Genomic DNA, 24,009 nt, shown 5'->3' on the forward strand with positions numbered 1-24,009 from the left:
GCCCAGACCTCAGCTATTTGGAGTGGACTAGTGCACTTCAGCAGTGTCCTGGAGCCTGTGGTCTAGCCCTCAGACTAGAGTGCAGCAGAGCCTGTCATCTCTACCATCTGCTGTAGCCACAGGGACCACTGAAGGGGGCCCTAGTTGCTGCAGGAGTAGCCTGCCATCTGCTGATGGGAATGCTCAGCTTTCTCCACCTACCCATCTGGCTGAGAATGCTGATTGGAGTGCACATACAATATTAAATTTGAGGTTTTGAGCTTTCCAAATGTGCATTATATTTGGAAAAAATATATGCATTAAAAACAATTTAGAAGAAAGTTTGAGATCCTTTACTTTGAGAATTTTGGCTTGTTCTGCACCTTTTTAATCACCTAGGTAGGGGTGTGTGTGTGTGTGTAACAACCTTCAAATTTTTGTGCCTCCTTCTGAGTAGTAGTTGCATGTTTGTGAAAGACTTATACCTCCCAGAGGACCTTGATTCACATCATAGCTCTGCCACTTTCTACTTGGGTACCCTTGGACAAGTAACTTGACCTTTCTGGACCTCATTTACCTTATCTATAAAATGGGATTGCATAAGATTACCTCCAACATCTCTTCCTTTTCTAAATATAACAATGTATGAATGCTACTCTTCTACCAGGGCATAGGCTGTTTATAGATCCAGTGGTGCCTCAAGGAGTAGCCAAGTCTACATGCAGTAGATGCCTAATATAGTAGATGCCTAATGCTCATAGAATTGATTTGATCCGCCTGTTGGTTTAAAACCATGGAAGAGAATAAAATTTTTAAGGAATTTGTGGCTTTCTCTAAAGTGCTGTCTTTCCCTTGAAACTAGAAACTATGAATACACAGCAATAATTCTTTTGTAACTTCGCGTTAAGCATTGTTCTTTCACATTTATTTTTTATAGCTAAAGTAATTCATTTGACATAATTGGACTTTATATGGATACACATATCAAAATTCTCAGTTGATATGAGGTGGCTTAGGATTTTTTTATCTGTTTTCAAATAGAGGCGTGCTTTTCAAATTTCCAAATGACACAAAGCTAAATCTATGTTAGGGAATAGTGTCAGGATCCAAAAAGATATCAATAAATGAGAACATTGGGCCAGATCAAATAAGATGAAATTTAATAGGGTTGGATAAATGTTCAGGCTTATATTTAGGTTCAAAAAATCAATTTCCTATGTTACATATGTAACCTATGTAAAATGGGAAAGTATGGTTAGTTGTCAGTTTCTAAGTACAAGGGTTGTGTGTCATCATGGACTTTAATCTGTGTGATATGGCAGCCAAAAAAAAATTTAGTTTGATCTTTGATGCATTATGAGAGGCAGAGAGTCAAGGAATAGGGAATTGTTATTTCTGTTCAACTCTGTCCTGGTCAAATCATGTGGGACATTGTGTTTAGTTCTAGGTCCCACATTTTAGGAAAGACATTGATTGATAAACTAGACTATATGCGGAGAAGGTTGACCAGGATGTGGAAGGACTTTTGGTTCATACCCATGAAGGATCACTTGAAAAAACTGATTGATGTTAAGCTTGGAGAACAGAAGACTTGAGGCTGACGTGATAGCCATCTTCATTATTTTAGTTATTCATTTTTTTTGTTTTGTTTTGTGGAGGGGAGAAAGCAAGGCAATTGGAGTTAAGTCACTTGCCTAATGTCACACTGCTAGTAAGTGTTAAGTATCTGAGGCTGAATTTGTACTCAGGTCCTCCTGACTCCAGGGCTGGTGCTCTATTTACTGCACCACCTTGCTGCATTTCCCACCCCCCTCTTTTAAATTTTTAGTAATTTTAAAGTCTTTTGTGTGACAGAGCAATTAGAGTTGGTCTCCTTGGTTCCAGAAGGCAGAACCAGGAACAATGGGTGGAAGTTTTAGCTGAATTTTTTTTCGATGCAAGGTAAATATTGCTAACAATTAGAACTATCGAAAAGTAGAATAGACTTTCTTTGGAGACAGTAGGTTTTCCCTCCTTGGAGGTCTTCAGGAAGAGGCTGACTGACTTCATTAGGTGTTTACATTTCACCTTTAGGGGTGAAATGATTTTTTTTAAAAGAAAGGTAATTAAAAATAATGTGACTCCCATCTGTCTGACCAAACAACAGCTATCATATTCCAGTGGCATTGTGTTTCAGAGAGGTTGCTTCTGTGCTGTTAGTCTTGCTGTGTTCCATTTCCTCCTTAAAGAAGCTTGGCAGCTAATGTTTACTGAGCTTCAGAGGCGACACTGATAAACTGGGCATGAGTCTGTAGCAAGTACAGCCTCACAGCCATGTGGAAGATTGATCACTTCTACTGATTGGACAACTCCAGTTGGCTCTGCAGCTGGAATCGCTTCTTTATACAGTTGTCTGTCAGGTTTCCAATACGAGATGCCATGATTTAATTCTCTATTCCTGAACATTAGAGTGTTATTACTCGTCTCAGTAGCAGAATTTAGTGACTGCTTTGCCTTTGTATTGCTACTTAAGATCTCAGTCTTAGTTTTCTAAAAGTAGAGATTGGCATATAGTTTCAGATTGTCATTTAGTGTAGTTTGAATGGTTCTCCAAATACTCAGTACAAAAAGATTTGTGATTTTACTGGCATGGGCAATCCTTCCCCCAGTATAGGTTGCAACCCTTTGTTGTTTTAGTAGATAGTTTGATGAGTCTAAAAAATTCATCCCCTCTTTGCCAGTCTTTTTGTGAGCTTCTTCAAACTTAGCTTGGCTCTTCCTAGGATGGCAGATTCATGGTCTGTTGCGAGACTTGAAGTTTCTTGAGTTTTGGTGAGACCTGAGAAAACTTAAACTTCATTGATATTGCCCATGAGAACACATACTCATCTTCATTCCATGAAGAAGCTTCAGGGGAGAACTTTAGAAAAGTGGGAGTTCCCTAAATATGATTCAGATCATGTTTGTCTTCTCCAAAGCATATCTTGGGAGTATCAACACAAATGTAGTAATTCTAACATAATTTTCTTGAAGACTTTTGATGACTCACTTAATCTATGTTTGAAATACCTCAGAGAAATTTTGAAGCATCTGCTGTTAACTTTAAATAGATCTCATTATGTCCTCAGGCACTGACCATGTGAAATAGACTAAGTAAGATTAAATTTCTTAAACTCTCACTTGGGTTATGCTGGGTACCATCAGCTCAGATGACTGAAAACTGTGGAATTTACAGATCATACCTTAATAGCTTACATTTTTATAGCATATACAATTTACAAAACACTTCCTCCCACACACAACTGGGACTTGAACCCAGGTTTTTTAACTCCATTTTCAGTGTTTTTGCCACACCTCCATGTCATCTGCTGCCGCACCACACCCCCCCACGCTCCCCCCCCCCGCCCCGTAAAATAGTTTATTTTTATTTGTAAGTAGCAGTGTCTTCACTAATATTTCATTTTGTTTTTTCTTTTTCTCAATGATTCTGTGTTTAGGCACAGTCGTGGGCGTGGTCCTTTATACTGGTCGGGAACTACGGAGTGTCATGAATACTTCCAACCCAAGAAGTAAGGTAGGTTAGAGGGGGCCAGCACAAATGGAAACCAACACAGTACTATCTCAGTATATGTTGTTACTAAAGATGTGGATGTCAAGTTTTAGCACCTATGGTGGTCTTGAAGGATTTTTTGCATCTTGGGATAAGTTAGGCTTATTTTTCTGATTGGGTGTATTCTCAGGGTTATCAAATCAAGTTTATCAAATCCCTTGAGAAAAGGATTATTTCACTGATTGTATTTGTATCACCAGTGTCTTTCACTATGCCAGGTACATATAGGCACTTAATGCTTGTTGATTGTTAGGAAGGTGTTTTTGTTGCTCTGTAGTTAGGAGAGACGAGATAGGAAGGTAGTTGCTTAGGTTGTAATACATGGTTGGGGCACTTGGGGACACTTTTTAAACTGATGCTTTCTAGAGGTGCATGTATTTTTAATGCCAGAAGATGCTGTTCTCTATGATCTTTAGGGATTTATTTTGGATTACCCAAGGCAGACCTCTAATAAATTCTCCCCAGGAGCTTACACTGCCTCTGGTGAATACACCAACTCTCATAGGTCTCTGGGTGGTCACTTCTCTCCTGCCATTGTTCTCATCAAAGTATATACATCTGGAAGCTGCAGAAACATTCCTCATGTTAAAAGATAAGCTTCCTTCCCTCCCAAGCATAATGTTCCACTTCTTTTGGACATCCCAAGGCTCAGGGAAATTGTAACTTTTCTTTTCCCTTTTTATTCTACCTTCCCAGTGCCTGTTTTTTTTTTTCTTTCAAGGAACAAACTAATCATTTTGCTAGGCTTAACCATTGCTTGAACCTAAAACATTGCAAATTGAAATGCAATGAATAAAGTTCCCGACTTAGAGAAAAATAATTATCCAGACTAAAAAGGGTTCAAGTAAGAGGGATGCGGTGGACTTTGTGTCCATTTTCCAAGAACCAATCTAGCTAAGTTTGGCTCATCATCACATTAGTTGACAGTTGATTTTTTTTTCTATAGCAACTTTTGACGTATATCCACTAAGGAGTTTGGTGGGTTGCTTGCTATCTGCCCTGGTGGAGAGAATGCCCCCATGAATGAAATCACTGGTCCTTGAAATATTGAAATTGTCACCTACATTTTCTTGACTTCAGTTTCCTCCTATAATAAGAGGGCCTTGGACTAGATGGCCTCTAAAGTCCTTTCCAGCTCTAAGATTGTGATCCTTTGCCCTTAAGTCAAATTGCATTTATTATAGGGAATGCTCAAAACCTCCAGGGAACAGTATCTTAGTGTATATGATAGTGTATATGATCTTGTCTGGGATGCACAAATGACAGCTCTAGGCAGGGTACAGGATTTCAAAATATAGTTTGTCATCTCTGTTTCTATAGTTATGTGAAGGGTGACAATTAGCAAAGAAGATGGGGTCCATGAAGTTGATTTTTTGATAATTGTATTTCAAAACAATTAGTTTCCTTTTTAATCCTAGTATTTTATGTATTTAAAAACATTTGTTTATGTTTTTTTTTCTGAGAAGGGTTCATAGACTTCACTGTACTACTAAAGGGATTCAGGACACAAAAGTTAAGAACCCTGGCCTTACAATTTGAAAATAATTTTAAGACCATTTATTGGTGGTGAATTTTTTTATAGGGTGGTAGCTGCTGTTTAGAGTTATGTCAGATTGTGGAACTTGGAGAATTAGAAGAAATCATAGAATCATAGACTCTCAGCGTGGGAAGGGAAATTCAAAATTATCTAGCTCAGCTCTCTCATTTTACAGAGCTAAGGCCCAGAATGGGGAAGTGATTTGACCAAGATTACATGTTGAGTTATTGGTTGGGTCAAGAGTGAAACCCAGGTCTCCTGAATTCAAGTTTGGAGCACCTTAGACTTTTTTCTGTGGTGAAATATCGTGTCATATATGGGATTTTATAGAGAGGGAGCTTGGTGTAGTGGATAGAGAAGCATACTTGGCTTCAGGAAGGCCTGGATATGCGTCTTGCCTCTGACTGGTACTGGCCGTCTCATCCTGGGCAAAATACTTCATCTGTACGTACCCCATGGCAACTCTCCAAGAACATAAATTGCTCAGAAGGTGCTGATTTGCTTTGGTATAGAGAGTTCTTCCTGCAGAGCTCTCTATATAGATGAAATCACAGGTCTGATTAAAAAAAAAATAGGACTGAGACCTTGCAGTTAATTTTTTTTCCATTTTAATTGTATCTTTATTTTTTTTTTTGTTATTTTTGGAATTCCAATCCAATAAATGTTTATTAAGTGCCTACTATATGCCAGGCACTGTGCTAAGCACTGGGAATACAATTTAATTAAAAGAAAGACAGTTCTCACTCTCAAGGAGCTTTCAATCTAATGGGAAAGGATTGTAGCATTTGAATTTTGAAATAACTGTATCTTGTCTCTAGGTTGAAAATGCCATTTAAACATTGAATAATAAATAATTTATAATGTAAAGACTAAGTGTTAATTTTGGTTGTGGGAGTCTGCTTTCCTACATACACACACATATAGACATATGTCCATGTGTGTGTATATGTGTGTATACACACACACACACAAACACACACATCCAGCTCCTTGTTTTCTTTGTTGATAAACCTCCTTGATCTAGTCCTTAAGACTGTTCTGTCAGCCTAAATTAGTATGCTTTTAATTTTTTTTTTAAACATAAGAAGTGACTTACTTCCTGGTGAGGAAAAGCGATCCTTGGCTATCAAAACGGGAAGGAAATGGAGAGATAATCCAATGTAATCTTCTCCTTTTATAGAGTGAACTGAAGGCCCGGTAAAGCAAACCCAGTGATTTTATCAAGGTCACATAGCCAAGTAGCAGGGCGGAGTTTGCACCTGGGTTTTCTCGCTCCAAGGCCAGCACCCTTCCACTGTGCTTTGTCGTCCCATCGGCAACCTCTTTTCCTCATGTCTAGGAGAGGAGAGAAAGGGCCATTGTGAAGATTCCTTGAGCCTTGTGCTTTTGAGTTCTGGCATTCAGAACCCATTGTCTTGGAATTGGAGATCCTAGGATTTAGAGCTGGAAGGGATTTTAGAGAACACCTGTTCCAGTTTCCTCATTTTACAGATGAGGAAAATGAAGACCAAAGAGGGGAAGTAACTTGCACCAGGTCAGGTAGTAAGTACCAGAGATGGGGATGATTTGAATTCAGGTCCCTTGACTCCAAATCTAGTGCTCCTTCCACTATACCATGCTGGTTCTGTCTCATCCTATTGCTGTCCATGTGGAGGAAGGCCTTGAATTAAAGGTATGCATTTCTCCAGGTGGGACAGTTGGTTTCTAGCCAGGTATATGGGCATCGGGTGGAATGTCTCAGACTGCTTTTCCCTCTTTCCTATTTTCTTAAAGATCGGACTTTTTGACCTCGAAGTGAACTGCCTCACGAAGATACTGTTTGGGGCTTTGGTCGTGGTGTCTCTTGTCATGGTGGCTTTGCAGCACTTTGCTGGTCGTTGGTACCTGCAGATCATAAGGTTCCTTCTCTTGTTTTCCAACATCATTCCTATCAGGTGAGAGGTCTGAGGAGCCTGTGTTTTCATGTTGCAGTTGTTTAAATGTGTGTTGACCTTCTTTAGTATAACTCCTTATTCCAAGATCATGCCTGATGACCATTCTGAACAGTAAAAGTGGGCAGACTCTTCTTTAGGATAGATCAGTGGTGCAGTAGGTGCTGGAATGAGAGGCAGGAAGGAAGCTCGAGGCAGAGTCCTGCTCTGTAACAATGAGCATGTCAGTTAATGTCTATGTGTCAATGTTATGTCCTGTAAGATGGGCAAAGTAACACTTGAGTTACCTCCCGGATACGGTTGTTCAGAAACTGTTAAACTTTAAAGTGCTATAGAATTGTAAGCTTCTTATCGTCTTAATAACAAGTAAAGGTCAAATGGTACTTTGGTTCTCTAGGTTTGGAGACCCTATTTTTTTCCCTCAAAATCTTCCCTGACTATATATCACTATACTTCAAAGTATTGGTATCTTTTGTTTTTATATCACTGTCACTTCTGGATATATGCCTCCCCTCTCCTATGCCTTAGTTATTCAGTCAGTAACCATTTATTGACTGACTGGCGATACTGAGAGAGCTGTCCTTTGGAACAAAGGATAAAAAAGGGAGGCAAAAAAGCAATTCAGCAAAACCACCCAACATATCAATTATTTTGTCATGTATACAATATTCTGCACCTATAGTCCCCCACCTTTGCAAAGACCACATTATCTTTCAACATCTAACATGGGGCTAGTCATTTACAGGTGTAATATTAATTAAGTTGGGACTTTTTTTTTTTTACTGTTTTAGGATGCTAAGTCAATTAAATGTTTTTGATTGAGCCTTACTAGGTGCAAAGCCCCAGGCCCAAACCCCTAACTACTAGGTGCTAAGTCAATGTGGGTATGAAGCCCTCAGGGTCCTAAGAGGAGTTGCTAAGACCAGAGCCAATAGTATGTGCTTAAGTTCTGGTCGCTCAGATGATGTTTGATGACGTCCAAAGACTGTATAAAAAGAGAGAACAGAGCTATTTGCTTGAGGCTGTCACTCCTGGAGGAGTATTGGCATGGGACTCTGGGCAGCCGCTCTAAGAGCCTTCTGGCTTGTCAGTCCAGATGTTGATGGTTTCTTGGTAGCTATGAATTGTGATCCGGTCTGTTTATATTGTGTATGTATATAACTTGTTTGTATTTGCTCTGAAGTTCAGGTTGCTGGCTTTTCCCCCTGAACTAAGTGAGTTTATATGTATATGTTGGATTAAAGTAAGATTATTAACCCCTTAATGTTACTTTCCTTAGTAAAGCAGATCAAAGAATCTGTGCTGGCAGCATTCTTGTTGTTTGGCTTGTGTTGGTCTTTTACCCCCAAATTGTTGCAACAACAGGATACTCAATAAATGGCTATTAATAGAATCTTCTAATTTTTATAGAAGCTCTAAGAGGCAGATAGGTGGCTCAGTGGATAGAGCCCTGGGCCTGGAATCAGGAAGACGTGAGTTCAAATCTGGCCTCAGACACTTACTAGCTGTGTGACCAAGGGCAAGTCACTCAACCCTGTTTGCCTCAGTTTTCCTCATCTGTGAAATGATCTGGAAAAGGAAATGGCAAGCTACTTTACTATCTTTATTAAAAAAAACCCACGGACAGCATGGTTCATGGAGTCATGAAGAGTCAAACATGACTAAACAACAACAAACTTTAAACTCTCTTTCTTGATTATTTATTACCTATATTTTCGTTAGCTATTTCATGTGATAATCAAAACAATAACTTATTTTCTGTAATGTTCGATGATTTACAAAGTGCTTTCCACACAACCTTGTGAGGTAGATAGTGGGTTCCTATTCTCACTTTACCGATGAGAAAACTGAGGTCTGGAGGAGGGAAGTGTCTTACTCTTAATCACACAACCGGTAAGTGACAGAGCCAGGACTCAAACCCACATTTTCTGACTCTACTGCGCCATGCTTAAAGAGAAGGCATCATGGAATCGTAGAGTTAGAAGGCTCTCTAGCATAGCACTTAGATGGTCTAAGCTCCTCATTTTCTAGATGAAAATGTGGAGACAGAGAACTGATGCGACTTGCACAAACTCATATAGCAAAATAATTGGCAGAGGTGGGTTCAAACCCACTTTTTCCAAGTCTAAATTCAGTCTTCTTTCTACAGTCCTGAATGGGGCTTCTTTTATAGTTAGACTTTGTTTTCTTACTTCCGTGGTTGCATCCCCTTTTAGAATAGACTCTGATTTCTAGGCTTATAGGATTTAGAGTGGGAAGAAAATTCAGAGATCATCTTGTTCTTACCCCCACCCTCACCCATGTAGCTTCATTTTATAGGTGAAGAAAATGAGGCCTGAGAGATTATGGCCTCTCAGCGTGCCTAAGGCAGAGCTGTACATAAATAAAGCACTTCAGTTTTATTTGAATAGAATAATGAAAATAGAATAATTGAAAAGAATAAATGATCAGAAGAACGCTATCCTTTCCCTAACTCATTCATCCTTTAATTTGCCTCTGATGCTTACTACTTGTACAGTCACCTTGGTCAAGTTATTTGACTTTCTTGGACTCAGTTTCCACATCTGCAGAATGACAGGGTTGGATGACTTTCAAAGTCCTTTATAGCTCTAGAGATATGAACCGATTCCTGTACTCGGTAACATATGTTGAGTGACCTTAAGGTACAAGTGACTCATTCTAGAAACTACAGGGAATAAAAAGAAGACAGAGACAGCCCTTGTCCTCACAGAAGTCAGAGTCTAGGTGAGGAGCTCAGCCATATTGACAGAGAGATCTGACTAAAGGTGTACATGCGACAGGAGAGGGAGAAAGTGCTGTATTAGTGCAGGGGAGAGGTATGGTGATCGCATCAGGTAACCAAAGATTCCTTGGATTTTGGTACTTGGTCAATATTTAGGGTCTCTGTGAATCTAAGGACATTGTTCACTAGTGTGTCATTGACATAGAAAATGGTTTCTCAGATCCTTCAAATCTTGTTGCTCTTTTTTTTTTCTTCTGGACAGTTTGCGTGTCAACCTAGACATGGGGAAGATTGTATATAGCTGGGTGATTCGCAGGGATTCCAAAATTCCTGGCACTGTGGTTCGTTCCAGCACAATTCCTGAGCAGCTTGGGCGGATCTCCTATTTACTCACAGACAAAACAGGTAACCTGATAATTGGAGAGAAGTAGCTAAAATGCAGAATGAATGCTTGGACATAATATTTTCTTTATGTGGTCAGTTTTTTAAAAATTCTGTTTTTTCATTGACTAACATTTTTTTCTTCTCTTTGCTATTACCTTTTACCCACTGGGGAAAAAAGAAAAAGAAAATCCTTTTAACACATATTCATAGTCAAGCAAAATATATTTCCAGATTGGCCCTGTACAAAGAGATATGGCTTATTCGGCCCTTTCAGTTCATTACCTCTCTTTCAGGAGGTGGTAGGTATTCAGCTTCATCACCAGGCCTCTGGTATCATGGTTGGTCTTTCTATTAAGCAGATTCTAAAGCCTTTCAAAGTTGTTTTTCTTAACACGTTGATTATAAATTGTTCTCCTGGTTCTGCTTATTCCGGTCTGTATTACTTCATAAATGTCTTCCTATCTGTTTCTGAAACTATCTCTATTTTAATTTCTTATGGCACAATAGTATTCCTCTACATTTATATAACATAATTTGTTTAGCCACTCACCAACTAACCAGCAACCCTTTATTTTCCAGTTCTTTGTGTAATTGAAATTAATAGGAATTTTTTCTCTTGGAAGGTTAGAGAAATGTGTTCCTGCTTCTTTGAATTTTTTGGAGAATAGGAGGAGGTTGCTTCTTTGATGGAATGTTCTCTTCCTGAAAATGGGCATGGTCATTAATTTTAGGAATTGTATTTGTTGCAGGTATCCTTTCTTTAAGAGAGAAAGTCATTTTTTCCAATTACATGTAAAAGCAGTTTTTAACATTTATTTTTAAAATTTTGAATTCCAAATTCTTTATCTCCTTCCCCTCCCCTCTCATTGAGAAGGCAATCAATCTGATATAGGTTATACATGTGTTGTTTTACAAGACATATTTCCATGTTATTCATGTTGTGAAAGAAAACACGGACCAAAAAACATGAAAAAAAATAAAGAAAATAAAAATTAGCGTGCTTTGGTCTGCATTCAGAATCTATCAGTTCTTTCTCTGGAGATGGATAGCACTTTTATTTTTCATCATAAATCCTTTAAAATTGTCTTGGATCTTTGTTTTTCTGAGAATATTGAAGTCATTTATAGTTGATCATCATACAATATTGCTGTTAACTGTGTACAATGTTCTCTTGGTTTTGCTCACTTTGTATCAGTTCATGTAAATCTAGGTTTTTCTGAAAGCATCCTGCTTATCATTTCTTATAACACATTTATATTCCATCACAATCATATGCCATAACTTGTTCAGCCATTTCCCAGTTGATGAGCAGCTCCTCAATTTCCAGTTCTTTGCCACCACAAAAAGAGCTGCTGTAAATATTTTTGTGCATATAGGTTCTTTCTTTTTCCTTATTTTCTTTTTTTAAATCTCTTTAAGAAACAGACCTAGTAGTGCTATTGTTGAGTCAAAGGGAATGAACAGTTTTATAGTGCTTCGGGCGTAGTTTCAGATTTCTCTCCCAAATTGTTGGATCAGTTCACACCTCCACTAACAGTGCATTAGTGTCCCAATTTTCCCAGGTCTCCTCCAACATTTGTCATTTTCATTTTCTGTCATATTAGCCAATCTGATAGGTGTGAGGTGGTACCTTGGAACTGTTTTAATTTGCATTTCTCTGATCAGTAGTATCTTCGAGCATTTTTTCATATGATTATAGATAACTTTGATTTCTTCATTTAAAAACTGCCTGTTCATATCCTTTGACCATTTATCAATTGGGAAATGACTCCTTTTCTTATAAATTTGATTCAGTTCTCTGAGAAATAAAGCCTTTGTTAGAGAAATTTGCTGTAAATTTTTTTCCAGTTTTTGGCCTTTTTAATTTTGACTACATTGGTTTTGTTTGTGCAAAAACCTTTTTAACTTAATATGTTACAGGGACTCTTACCCAGAATGAGATGGTCTTTAAACGACTCCACCTTGGAACAGTTGCTTATGGATTAGATTCAATGGATGAAGTACAGAGCCACATATTTAGCATATACACCCAGGTAAAGTAATTCCAGGTTGCTGTTTTTTTTTTAAAAATTAATTTTTCTCTGTTCTTCAATATGTTGATATACAGTTAATTTTTTTCTGTGATAATCAATATCAGATCTTCCCTTTGATGCCTTGCTTAATGTTTATGATCTAAGAGTTGTTGAACAATATTATTGCTATTATATTACTGTTAAATACTGAGTTAGTTTGATGTATGGGTAGAAGATATTTCATTGGAAGAGAGACCTGAAGTTGATGTTTTTTACTACTGAATCAAATGCTTTAAAAAAATGAATAAATAGTAAGCACAGGTGACTCTTGTATTCTTTTCATCTTTCAGTACATTATGAGATGCTAAATATGTAGTCCATTGTATATAGTGTTTCTTGTTATTGCTTGCCTGTTTCCTTCTAGTGCTCTTTCCTGATTCCCTTAAAGCTAGTGCCTTCCCTCTGTTGGTTATCCCTAGTTTATCTTGTATTTTTCTTGTTGGTACATGGTTGTTTGCATGTTGTCTTCCTCATTAGATTATGAGCTCTTTGAATATAGGGAGGGTATTTTTTTTCCTTTGTTTCTATTTCTGGTACTTAGCACAGTGCCTGGCACATAATAGCTGCTTATTAAATATTTGTTGACTTATTATCAAGGATGCCCTCATATCTAGATGACTGAGTATATTTGAAGGTAATCTGTCATGCTGAAATGCTGATAAATCATGGGAGAAATGTAATATGATAATGATGATGATAACTGACATAGAAGCCTTCCAACTTTACAAAGTTGCTGAAGTACATTATTTCATTTCAGCTTTACGACTCTTCCAAAATAGGTACTACTGATGTTATTTTTCCCGTTTTAGAGATGAGGAAACTGAGACTCTGCAAGGTTCATGGTCTAAGTATCAGAGTGAAGATTTGAACCCAAGTCTTCCTGGCTCAAAGTTCAGCCCTCTATTCACTGTGCAGTGTTATCTTTCTGAAGTCAGGATGCTATTTGTATTAAACTTTATTTACCAAATAAATGAAAAGTCATAGAACTTTAGAGTTGGAAATGTCCCTTAGAGATCATCTGATCTCTTATTCAGTAGAGCACTGAATGTCATGATCGTTGTTGACTTCTAATTAACTTCTTGAATGTCAGCTGTCAATCATAGCAGAAATACCAGCATTTCTAAGTTATAGCTTAGAGATATAAGAATAACTGCTATAGTGCAGAAGCATGAAGTAAATTTAAAAATTGTTAAAGTAACATTATTTCTAACATCAGTAATTTGTTCTTTTATAACAGATTAGACAAAACAATGTTACAGGATTTAGTCAGTTTTATGAAACATTGTTATAAATGGGCAAACCATGGGGCAAATGATATTCCTAGCTTTAGGTTGAAATGTATTAACAATGTTTATTTCAGAACAAATATTATGGGTACTATGCCTTTTTTTAAAAAAAATAGTACCATTATAGTCTTTTATAGCTCACAAAATATCTTCAGATGTGTTTTCTCGTTTGGGTACCCCTCTACAGCCCTCTGAAGTAGTCAGGACAGGTGGCAGCATTCCAGTTTTACAGACCAGGAGACTAAAATTTAGAGCGGTGAAAAGACTTCCTTAAATTCTAGTCTTCCCAAGTTTGAGCCTAACATTTTATCCATCATACCATCTAGCTGCCAAATGCCCCATAGGCATCTTAAACTCCACATATCCAAAAGTGTCCTCATTATCTAAATGCACATCTCCTCCTGACTTCCCCATTTTCTTTCTTTTTTTTTTTCTTTTTTTTGGGGGGTGGGGAGGAGACTGGTTTCTATTTATTTATTATTTTTTTAAAAATTTTATTTTATTCTGAACTTAAGAAATAAAACAAACATTTCCATAGCAGAGTCGGAAAAAAAGATGATTGTACATGAAACTGTAAATTTATTATGTACACCTTGCTATACCCTTTGACCCAGCAATACCGCTACTATTCCCCATTTTTTTTTCCCAAGGACGCCACCATTTCTTCAGTTACGGAAATTAGCAAATGCAAAGTCACTCTTAACTCTTCCCTCTAATTCATCCAGTATAAGATGTCAGTTGCCAAGGTTTACCAATTCTACCTCTAAAATATTTTCTACATTTGTCTCCTTTTCTCCACTCACATCACAACCATCCTAGTTCTGCCCTGGTAGATGATATTTGAAGCAGGATTTAAGCCCAAGACTTCACTGTAAATTCTATAGTCCAGGAAACTCATGGTAATTTAAAAAAAAAATCTTTTTTTTTTTTGGCAAGCCTCAAAAACTGAAACCATCCAGAGCCTGTAGGAGAAAAGGTCCTGGAGTAAGAGCTACAGTTGCAACTGGGCTTGTGTGTATCAGTGAGGAACAGCACAAAACTGTCCCGGTAGGGGAGCACAGCACACTTATTTTGGCCTGGTGGTACGAGTAGTAGCCTTGGGATAAGGCTCCTGAAGCCTTTGTCAAAGATGTTACTTTGCTTTTCTTGGTGAGAAATTATTCTTCTGTCTCCCTCCTCCAATCTCTCTAAAAAAGATGGTGAATATTAAGGTGTGAAATTTCTTCACTATCTGTTAGAGTTTTTGTGATGAGCAAAGGTATATATGGTTTGAATGTTTGTGTTTTCTCAGGGTAAATGGGCCTAAACTAGCCAAATTTTAAAAGTTGATGGGGGAGAAGAGTGGGCTGGCAAGTCTAAATGTATCCACACTGCTTGAGGTGTTTTGAATTTTTACACTTTCTTCTATCCCTTCATACGTAAATACTCATACATGTATGTATATAATTTTTAGTGAAATCCATTAACAACCATTTATTGGATGCCTACTTTTGCCTGCTGTGTTCTTAACCTCTTCTAGGAGTTTAAGTTGAAGAAAATGTTCTGGCCTATAGTGATAGAGGTTGTTTCCCCTTTGGATTTACCTATGCCAATGAAATCACAGGCCCAGTGCTCATGTCCCCTAACTTCTTATGTGCCAGGAATGATGCTGGATTTGGGAATAACAAATAAAGAAATGGAATAATCCCTTTTCTCAAGGAGCATATAATTTGTTTGAGGAGATGACATGTTTGTTTTTAAGTATTGGTGTGCCTTGTATCATTCTCTAACAGACCATAACTATTGTAATAAAGTTTGTTTTTTATAATGTTTTATGGTTGACAAAGCACTTTCATATTCACCTTAGTTGATTCTCACAACCACTGTGTGAGGTAGGAAGGCCACATATCATAATGATGAAGAGGAAAAATGAGACTGACTCCATCTTGTAGCAATGTTGACAGTTAGAATTGATATAACAAGCAAATTCTTGTGAAATCACGGTGATGTTTGTGAGGCAAAATGTTTTAGAATGTAAGATATAGTTATTGAGTTCAAGAATGTAAACATAGAAAACAGAAAATGTTGTAACATCCTTGACTATTGCTTAATCTATTCCCCCTTTAAAAATCCAAAGCTGTGATATGGGATTGGATCAGTACTCTGAGCAGTCAGACTCTATTTCGTCTTGTTTAAATAAGTAAAACCTCTTGGCTTTGACCAATGGTCCAAAAGTACAAAAATGTACAAAATAAACTCAAGGTAGTTAAGGAGGGAGGGCATTAGCAGTGGAGAAGAACAGGGAAGTCTTTATGTAGAAAGTTGTGTCTATATGTGTCTTGAAGGATGGAAGGGATTCAATGAAGCAGAGGTTGGGGGTGGTGGGAGGGGAAATATTTCCAGGCATAGGGGATGTCCAGAGCACAGGAACTCTTGCATGAATCCCTGAGGGAAGGCAGCAAGGGGTCAGTGTGACTTCCATTGATCTGTGCAAACTGTGCCAGTGGGATTTTCATCTTCTCCTACATGTCTGTGTAAGACTTCCACTTCCTGCTGTGCTCTCTTGTTCTCCAGCCTCAGGTGAGAAGAGGAGTGACCTTCCCTCAGACTTTGGGCCTCCTTTCTCCTACTATGCCTGTTTGCTGAGGGAACAGGAAGAGAAAAGTTGGTAGGTAGCAGGACTTCCATCTTTCTGCTCTGTCTCCAGCCTACACAGGGAAGAGGAGAAGTAAAATGAGGCCTCCCATCTGATCTTGTGCCTTCTTACTCATACCTCACACCCAATATGTTCCAGCGATTCTGAACCTCTGTAGGTCTTCATCCAAACCTACTATCCAGTTCCTTATTCCGTCCCCTACACCCTCTCACTCTAAAGTAGCATCTAAATGCTTCCCATCTCTTCTGCTATACTCTCTGGAATGCTTGTTGCATAGGCAACAAATTTGCCCTCATCTTATATCTTTTCCTCTCCCATAACTGTAATAACTGAGATCTGACTCCCCCTGATGACACATCCTACCTGGCCACCCTTTCCAGTGCTGGCTGCACCTTCACTCATTCCCCTCAGCTTCCTGACTGAGGTAGGGGAATTGGATTATTCCTTACTCCCCATTGCCATTTTCAGGTTCTTCTATCTCCATCACTCAGTAACTTATCCACCAACCAATCAAAATCCTGGTAATTGTTGACTGTAGATCTCTGATTCAGTCCCCTTCCTTCCTTCCTCAATGAGTTCAGTACCTGACTCACAATTTTTCTTTCCTTAATTCCTTTCCACATGCTAGAGGACTTCAATTCTCTCTCTGTCTCTGTCTCTCTGTCTCTCTTTCTCTCTTTCTCCCTTTCTCCCTCCCTACCTCCCTACCTCCCCACCTCCCACCTCCCCACCTCCCTACCTCCCCACCTCCCCCTCTTCCTCCCTTTCTCTCCCCCCTTCCTCTCCCCCCTTCCTCCCTCCAACACCTTAATTACTCAATTCCTCAAGCTATGGATTTTTGTCGACCTATTCTTCCATGCCATCTCAGCCACACATGAAGATGGTCATACCCACAGATATACCACCTTCATGTTCAGGAATTCCAAAAACTTCTTATCTGGCCATAATCTATTGGTTTTCCATCTCTTCCTCTGCCTTCCCTTACCAAATCCTGCTCTTCATCCACACTGTGAGCTTTAATCCTTCAACCCTTCAGTCCTCTCCTAGGTCATCATCCCTTGCGCTAACTGCTTTCTCCTCTTTTCTCCATTCTTGGTGAATGAATTCAACCCTACACTGTCCTCTTCTCTTGAATCCCTGTTTCCCTTATCATATTAATGATTTCACCCTGGATCACTCCAACCTGTGATCCAACTTAGATCATTCTTTTGCTCCCTTTGCTCCTACAAACATGCTAAACAAAGGTAGAGAAAATCATTAAACATTTTGCTTGGGTCCGCTACAAATTTATGTTGCATAACCTTAACTTAGGGTCCTCACAGCTCCTAGGCAGTCCTTCTACACCTCCCTTATTAGCTTCTTTTCCCATTCTCTAGTGACTCTTACAAATCTTTCCATCCCTCCTCAAACCTCCTATGACTTTTCCTCTCTCCCACCCTCTCAACTGAGAATCTTGCCTCATATTTTACAAAAAAAATTGAGGCCCTACATTTGTGAGCTCCCTCTTCTCCTCTCTTCCACTCAGATGCCTTCTGCCACTATCTCCTCTTTCACCTTTGTCTCACACACTGAGGTGGCCCTGTTCCTTACTAAGATAAACTTTCTCTCTGCACAAGCAATCCCATTCTATCCCATATGCTACAATAGATTCCACTTTTTGTCACTCACTTATTTTCAATCTCTCCTTGTGTACAGACTCTTTCCTTACAAGTATGCTCATATCTTCCCCATCCTCAAAAAGCCCTCACTTGATCCTTTCATCTCCACTATATCTCTTCTGTTTTTTTTTTTGTGGCTATAACTTCAGAAGGCTGTCTATAATGGGTGCCTCTACTTTCTCTTCTTTACTCTCTTTTTTAACCTCCAACAATCTGACTTCTGACATCATGATTGCACCAAAACTGTTTTCTCCAAAGGCACCATTGATCCCTTAATTGTCAAATCCAATACCCTCTCTCAATTGCTGTACATCACCTTTTTCTCCTTGATACTCTTTTCTATATAGGTTTGTGGGATGCTACTCTCTCCTGGTCCTTCTCCTACCTATCAGACTCCTCCTTCTCAGTGTTCTTTGCTAAGTCCTTATCCAGATCACATCCTTTAACCATAGGTGTCCCACAGGATTTGGTCCTGGGTCCTCTTCTCTTCTCCCTTCATACTACTTCACTGATCAGCTACCATAGTTATCATTTCTATGCTGATGATTTTCAGATCTATGTATCTTGCTCTAAATCCTATGCTGACTTCCAGTCTCACATCTCTAGTTCCTTTCAGACATTTCAAACTAGGTGTCTGGTAGACATTTTAAGTTCAGCATGTCTTAAACTAAACTCATCTTTCCCTCTAATCTGCACCCCAAAATTCACTGTTCCTGCCACTATATTCCCAGTCCTCCAGGTCTGCAACCTAGCTGATCTCTTTAGTTCCTTATTCTTATCTGTTATGTGCAACCTGTTGCCAAGGTCTGTCGATTTCTCCTTTGTAACACCTTTCAGTTATGCTCCCTTCTCTGTTGTGACATTGCTACCACCTTGGTGTAGGCCCGCATCATCTCATGCTTGAATTACTGAAATAGCTTGCTGGCAGGTCTGCCTGCCTCAACCCTGTCTCCTCTCCACTCTGTCCTCCATTGAGCTGCCAAAGTGATTTTACTAAAGTGCAGGTCAGACCACATCACCTCTTCTACTTAATAAATTCCCTATCACCTCCAAGATCAAATACAGAAACCTTTGTTTGACATTCAAAGCTCTCCTTACACTTTACTCTCCATCATGTACTCTTTGTAACACTGACCTCTGAACTGTTCCACGAATAAGATTCTTCATCTATTGGAACTAGGCATTTTCTCTGGCTGTTCTCTGCCTCTGGAATGTTCTCTCTTCTCATCTCCACCATCTGGCTTCCTTCAAGTCCTTACTAAAATTCCATCTTCTTTAGAAAACCTTTCCTTATCCCTCTTGATTCTATTGCCTTCCCTCTGTTTATTATTTTCTTTTTATCCTGTTTATAGCTAATTTGTGCATATTTATTTGCTTGTGGTCTCTCTGGTTAGGTTGTAAGCTTCTTGAGACTGTCTTGTCTCTTTTTGTATCCACAGTACTTAGCACCGTGTCTGGCACATAGTAGGCATTTAATAAATGCTTACTAACTGCCTGACCGACAGGTAGGGGATAGAGAAAAATGAAAAGTCTCTGTCCTCAAGGAGCTTTGAAAGAAACAAGTGAGAAGAATAACCTTCTTCTGGGTGTCAATTTCTTCCTCTCTAAAGTAAGGATTTTGACCTGCATTAGAAGATCTATTTCAGCTCTGACATTGTTTTATTAGATTTTTTGTTCTAGGGTCTATTGTAGTTTAACTTGCCTATGATTCAGACAGAAGAGAGAAAAGAAAGAGGCACACATTCTTCTTACAAGCAAAATGCAACGTTCTTCCTTTTGCCTGCTTCAACAACTCATAATGTTGTTTTTGAAGCCCAAATATCTATCTACCTATGTAATTTAATCCTCTCAATATTATTGTGAGGCGGCTTATCATAGTGGATTGAGAGCTTGCCTTGGGACCAAGAAAACCTAGGTTCTGTTACAGCCTCTGAAACGTACTGGATATGTGACCCTGGGCAAGTCATATAATTGCTTAGTGCCCTAGGCAACTTTCTAAGACAAGTGCCAAGTATAACTTAAGTGGCAGAAAAGGTGCTGATGTGTATTGGTAGACTTTCCTCATCCAAGACTTCCCCATCCCAATTTAACCACTTGTGTAGTCATATTCCTGTTCCTTATAATAGTTTATGAAATATGTTGGAGGTGGGAGATGAAGATCAGGTTAATTTAGTCGCCATTAACTATACTTAGTGGGGTGAGAAACCCTATGTCATAGATGTCACTTGCTGGCAACTAAGGTTTTATTCAGTCATTCCTTGCCTTTTTATTTTGTCTCTTCATAGTCATAGAATATAATTGCTGCAAGGGATCCTGGGACATAATATTTAGAATGTTGGAGCTGAGAAGGACCTTGGAACATAGAACATAGAATCTTACAGCTGCAAGGGACCTTAGAGATGATGTAGTAGAATCTCTTGATTTTACAGATAAGGACACTGAGATGCAGGTAGATTATCCTTGTTTGTTTCTTTTGCTAAAATTCATGTACAGAAGAGTTGTCCTGTGTCACTTAGAAGCACTGCATTGTTGATTTCGATGGTGGCTTTTACTTCTTTTTCTTCTTCTTGTCCATTTCTGTACCACAGATGGGTACAGGAGGCAAAACTCCCTCAATATACTTTTCAGCTAAAATGGATCTTTCTCTTCATTTTGAGATTTTTGTGCTGTCTAACTCACCAAATGATGACCCAGATTCTCTGGGAAATCATTTCTACCACAGATCTATTGCTAGTTAAATAGAGCAAAAGCAAAACCAATGTGTCAGCAGTGACCTGACCAAAATTTTCCTATAATAAAGCCATTAGATGATAACCAAACTTTGTTGTAACATGACAAAAATGCCTCAGTGCTATTTGCATGATTGCCTGCATATAATATTTATATCATTCTTCCTATGGAAATAGAAGCGCCTGATAATAGGCTTTTTGCTGAAAGTTGTGTTTTTAAGGAAACAATTAATGGTAGTAGGCAAGTATAGTATGCCTGTGAGGTAGGTATACCTTAATTTATACAATAGTTGTATTTCTAAGAATTCAGTTCAAATCAACAAACATTTATTAAGTAATCACTCTATGTAAAAAGACTGGGCTGGGGTTGATGATACAAAGACAAAGAAAGAAGCAATCAGTTCTTCCCTTCATGGAGTGTACATTTCTCCAGAAGTCAAGTCAATGAGCATTAAGTGCCTACTCTGTATTAAGAATTGTGCTGAATAAGGAGTACTAAGCTAGAAGTTATTGTTGAGTCATTTCAGCCCTGTCTTACTCTTTGTGACCCATTTGGGGTTTTCTTGGCAAAGATATTGCAATGGTTTGCCATTTCCTTCTCCAGCTCATTTTACAGATGAGGAAACTGAGGCAAATAGGGTGAAGTGACTTATCCAAGGTCACACAGCTAGTAAGTGTCTAAGGCTGGATTTGAACTCATGTCTTTCAGACTCCAGGCTCAGTGCTCTATCCACCGTGTCCCCAGGTGCTCCATTAAGCTAGAGATAGAAGTTTGTAAATCATTGTTCAAAAACTAAGTCATTCCCTAGGGGAATTTGCTATTTTTAGAGTAATTCTATCTTTAATGAATGCTTTTGTAAAGTGTGTAATTTATTTGTAAAATAAATAGCCATCCCCATAGGGAAAGAGACTTGACTAGTTTTATTAGTATAGGAACCCTTAGGTGAAGAAATCCCCTGTTTCAATGTATGTTAGTCTCTTTTCTGCAACTTAAAATATTAAGAGAATTGCCTATAGCAAGTGACTTGCTTAAGATCACCCAGCCAGAATGTGTCACTGGTGAGACCTGAACCCAGGTCTTCCTGGCTCTGAGGCCAGATTGTTATTCGCTATACCATGTTGCTTTTCCCATAATTAATGTTTTGTAAATAATACATGTAAATAATAATGTAAATAATATATGTAATAATAATAATTATTATTATAAATAATAATGTAAATAATATGTAAATAATAACATAAATAATAATGTAAAAAATAAAATTAGATTTTCATATGTTCAATAAATATCAAGTGCCTACTATGAATTAGCTGCAATATTATTACTGATTTTAAAAAAGGAACATTTAGGTAGTGCTTTAAGATTTGCCAAGCACTTTACATGCATTATTTCTTTTTAGCCTCACAATAGTCTTGTGAGGTTAGTAGGACAAATGTTATTATACCGATGAAGAAACTGAAGCCAAATAAAAAGCTAAGTGACTTTTCCAGGGTTACATAGAAAATGCCAGGTCTTCTAGACTCCAAGTCCAGTACTTTATCCACTATACCACCCTGCCCCTTTCTAAATAGAGTACCCAAGGAATGTAACAGTCTCAATTTTGCTACTGTTTTAGAGTCATTAACTTTTAAAAATTGGATTCAGACTGTCATAGAAAGGAAGCATAGACACGATTTTAGAAGTATAGAGCAGCAGCTAGGTGACATAGTGACTAGAGAGCTAGACTAGAATCATGAAGAACTGAGTTTGAATCCTGCCTTAGACAGTCACTAGCTGTGTGAACCTGGACAAGTCACTTAGCCTCTCTGAGCCTCAGTTTCCTCATCTGTAAAATGGGAATAATAATACAGTCTCGCTCGCAAGATTGTTGTGAGGAGTAAATGAGATGATATACGAAGTGCTTTGCAAATCACTATATAAATGCTAGTTTAAATATATATATTATAATATATAATTTCCAGTCTTTAGCCAGATAAATATCTAAATAAGTAGGGATGGAAAGCCATGTTATTCTCAGAGATCTCTAAAATTTTGCTGAAGACTTCTCCCATGTCATAGTCTACTAATCACTTTGTGCCTCAGTTTCTTTATTTGAAAACAGAAATTATTTAATCTTTTCTTTTTTCCTCTGGCACTTTGAAAAATTTGGCAGATTTGGATGAGTTGTGAACCTTTGAAAATTACTATGAGAAACCAGGATATTTGAATTTTCAGATTTCCTTTTCTTTAGTGGTTTGTATTAACAGTCATCATTTATTTGCAGTTTATGTAAATTTTGTATAATATGCATAACATATAATACCTATTATGAGAAATAAAACAGTTGTGCATTCTGACTTGAAATTTAATTTAAAAAAAGATTTCTTTTAACACAGCCTAGAATTAGCATCTGTGAAAGTATTTGCAGGACTTCATTAATGAGGAGCAGGAGGTGCCTTTTCAGTGGCTTCTGATTTCCTTTTGTGAGCTGTGACCCTGCAGAATTACTCTCTATGCAGAGATCTGAATGTCCCACACATCTATTTGTGTTTGGTTATGAAATCTCTTCTGACCTCACATGAAGCCTTTTTATTTTCCCTGTGCGAGGGACCAATGTTTTCCCCCAGGGCAAAATGTGTAGTAACCTGCCTTCTTGGCTGCTACATCTGTTTTTGTTTTCCACTGGCATTTTTTTAAGTAAGAAGAAATGTGTCTAGGTTAAAGGGCCTGGGGAGAGGGTATAGAGATAAACACTGTAAAAGCTGAAACTCTTCCAGGGAGCTTGCTGGAGAGATTGAAGTGTCCCTTCTCAAATTGACTGCAATTGGCTGGAAGATAACACTGCTGTTACTGTTTTAAGAGTTGGCTTACCCACATGTGTGTTTTTACTTTGAAAGTACTTGAGATTTCTTATTTTATCATCATACTAATCCTATGAGGGAGGACAGATATTGGTCAACTTATTGTATGGCTGAGGAAACAGAAACACAAGGCTAGGACTTGAGTTGCCAAAGGTGTTGAAAGACTAACACCTGACCCTCAGCCCAGTGGTCCACCAGACCCCAAGTGGTTTGTATCTTCATGAAACTCAGGTCATCTTACTTGGCTTAGTTGTTCATTTTGGTGAGCGTTCAGTCTGATTTGGAAACCAGTTCATGTGTAGTTTTCTTTATTTGCGATGTTAATAGTGGCTGACCACATTTGACTTCCTTTTGTAGGGAATTATTTTATTTATGAAATCCAGAACTTTTCATGTGGCCAATGGCTTTTATATGTACAAATCCCTTGTCAGAATAAGTACTCACACTGCAAACCAAAGTAATTGTCCTGTCAACTATTGTGATGATTGGTTCTGCTGACAGATATTAATAATGTGGGTCAGTCCAGGTGCTGAGTAATGTGTAAAAACCCAAAGGACACATGTTTTCCAGTTTAAATTATTGAATTTGCCCAAATTGCTCGTGATGCAGTTTTGCATTGTGATAG

General features: G+C 38.3%; 1 protein-coding gene across 1 annotated transcript in view; it reads left to right on the top strand.

Annotated features, from left to right (window-relative positions):
• Window positions 1-24,009, top strand: part of ATP9A (ATPase phospholipid transporting 9A (putative)) — a 162,178-nt gene that overhangs the window by 79,859 nt on the left and 58,310 nt on the right. Inside the window, exons 10-13 of the mRNA XM_036751652.1 lie at window positions 3,456-3,532; window positions 6,879-7,039; window positions 10,042-10,184; window positions 12,084-12,196. Coding sequence (XP_036607547.1) covers window positions 3,456-3,532; window positions 6,879-7,039; window positions 10,042-10,184; window positions 12,084-12,196 — 494 coding nt within the window. The remainder of the gene's footprint in view (window positions 1-3,455; window positions 3,533-6,878; window positions 7,040-10,041; window positions 10,185-12,083; window positions 12,197-24,009) is intronic.

The sequence above is a fragment of the Trichosurus vulpecula genome, chromosome 3 (assembly GCF_011100635.1).
Source record: "Trichosurus vulpecula isolate mTriVul1 chromosome 3, mTriVul1.pri, whole genome shotgun sequence".
Taxonomy (NCBI): domain Eukaryota; kingdom Metazoa; phylum Chordata; class Mammalia; order Diprotodontia; family Phalangeridae; genus Trichosurus; species Trichosurus vulpecula.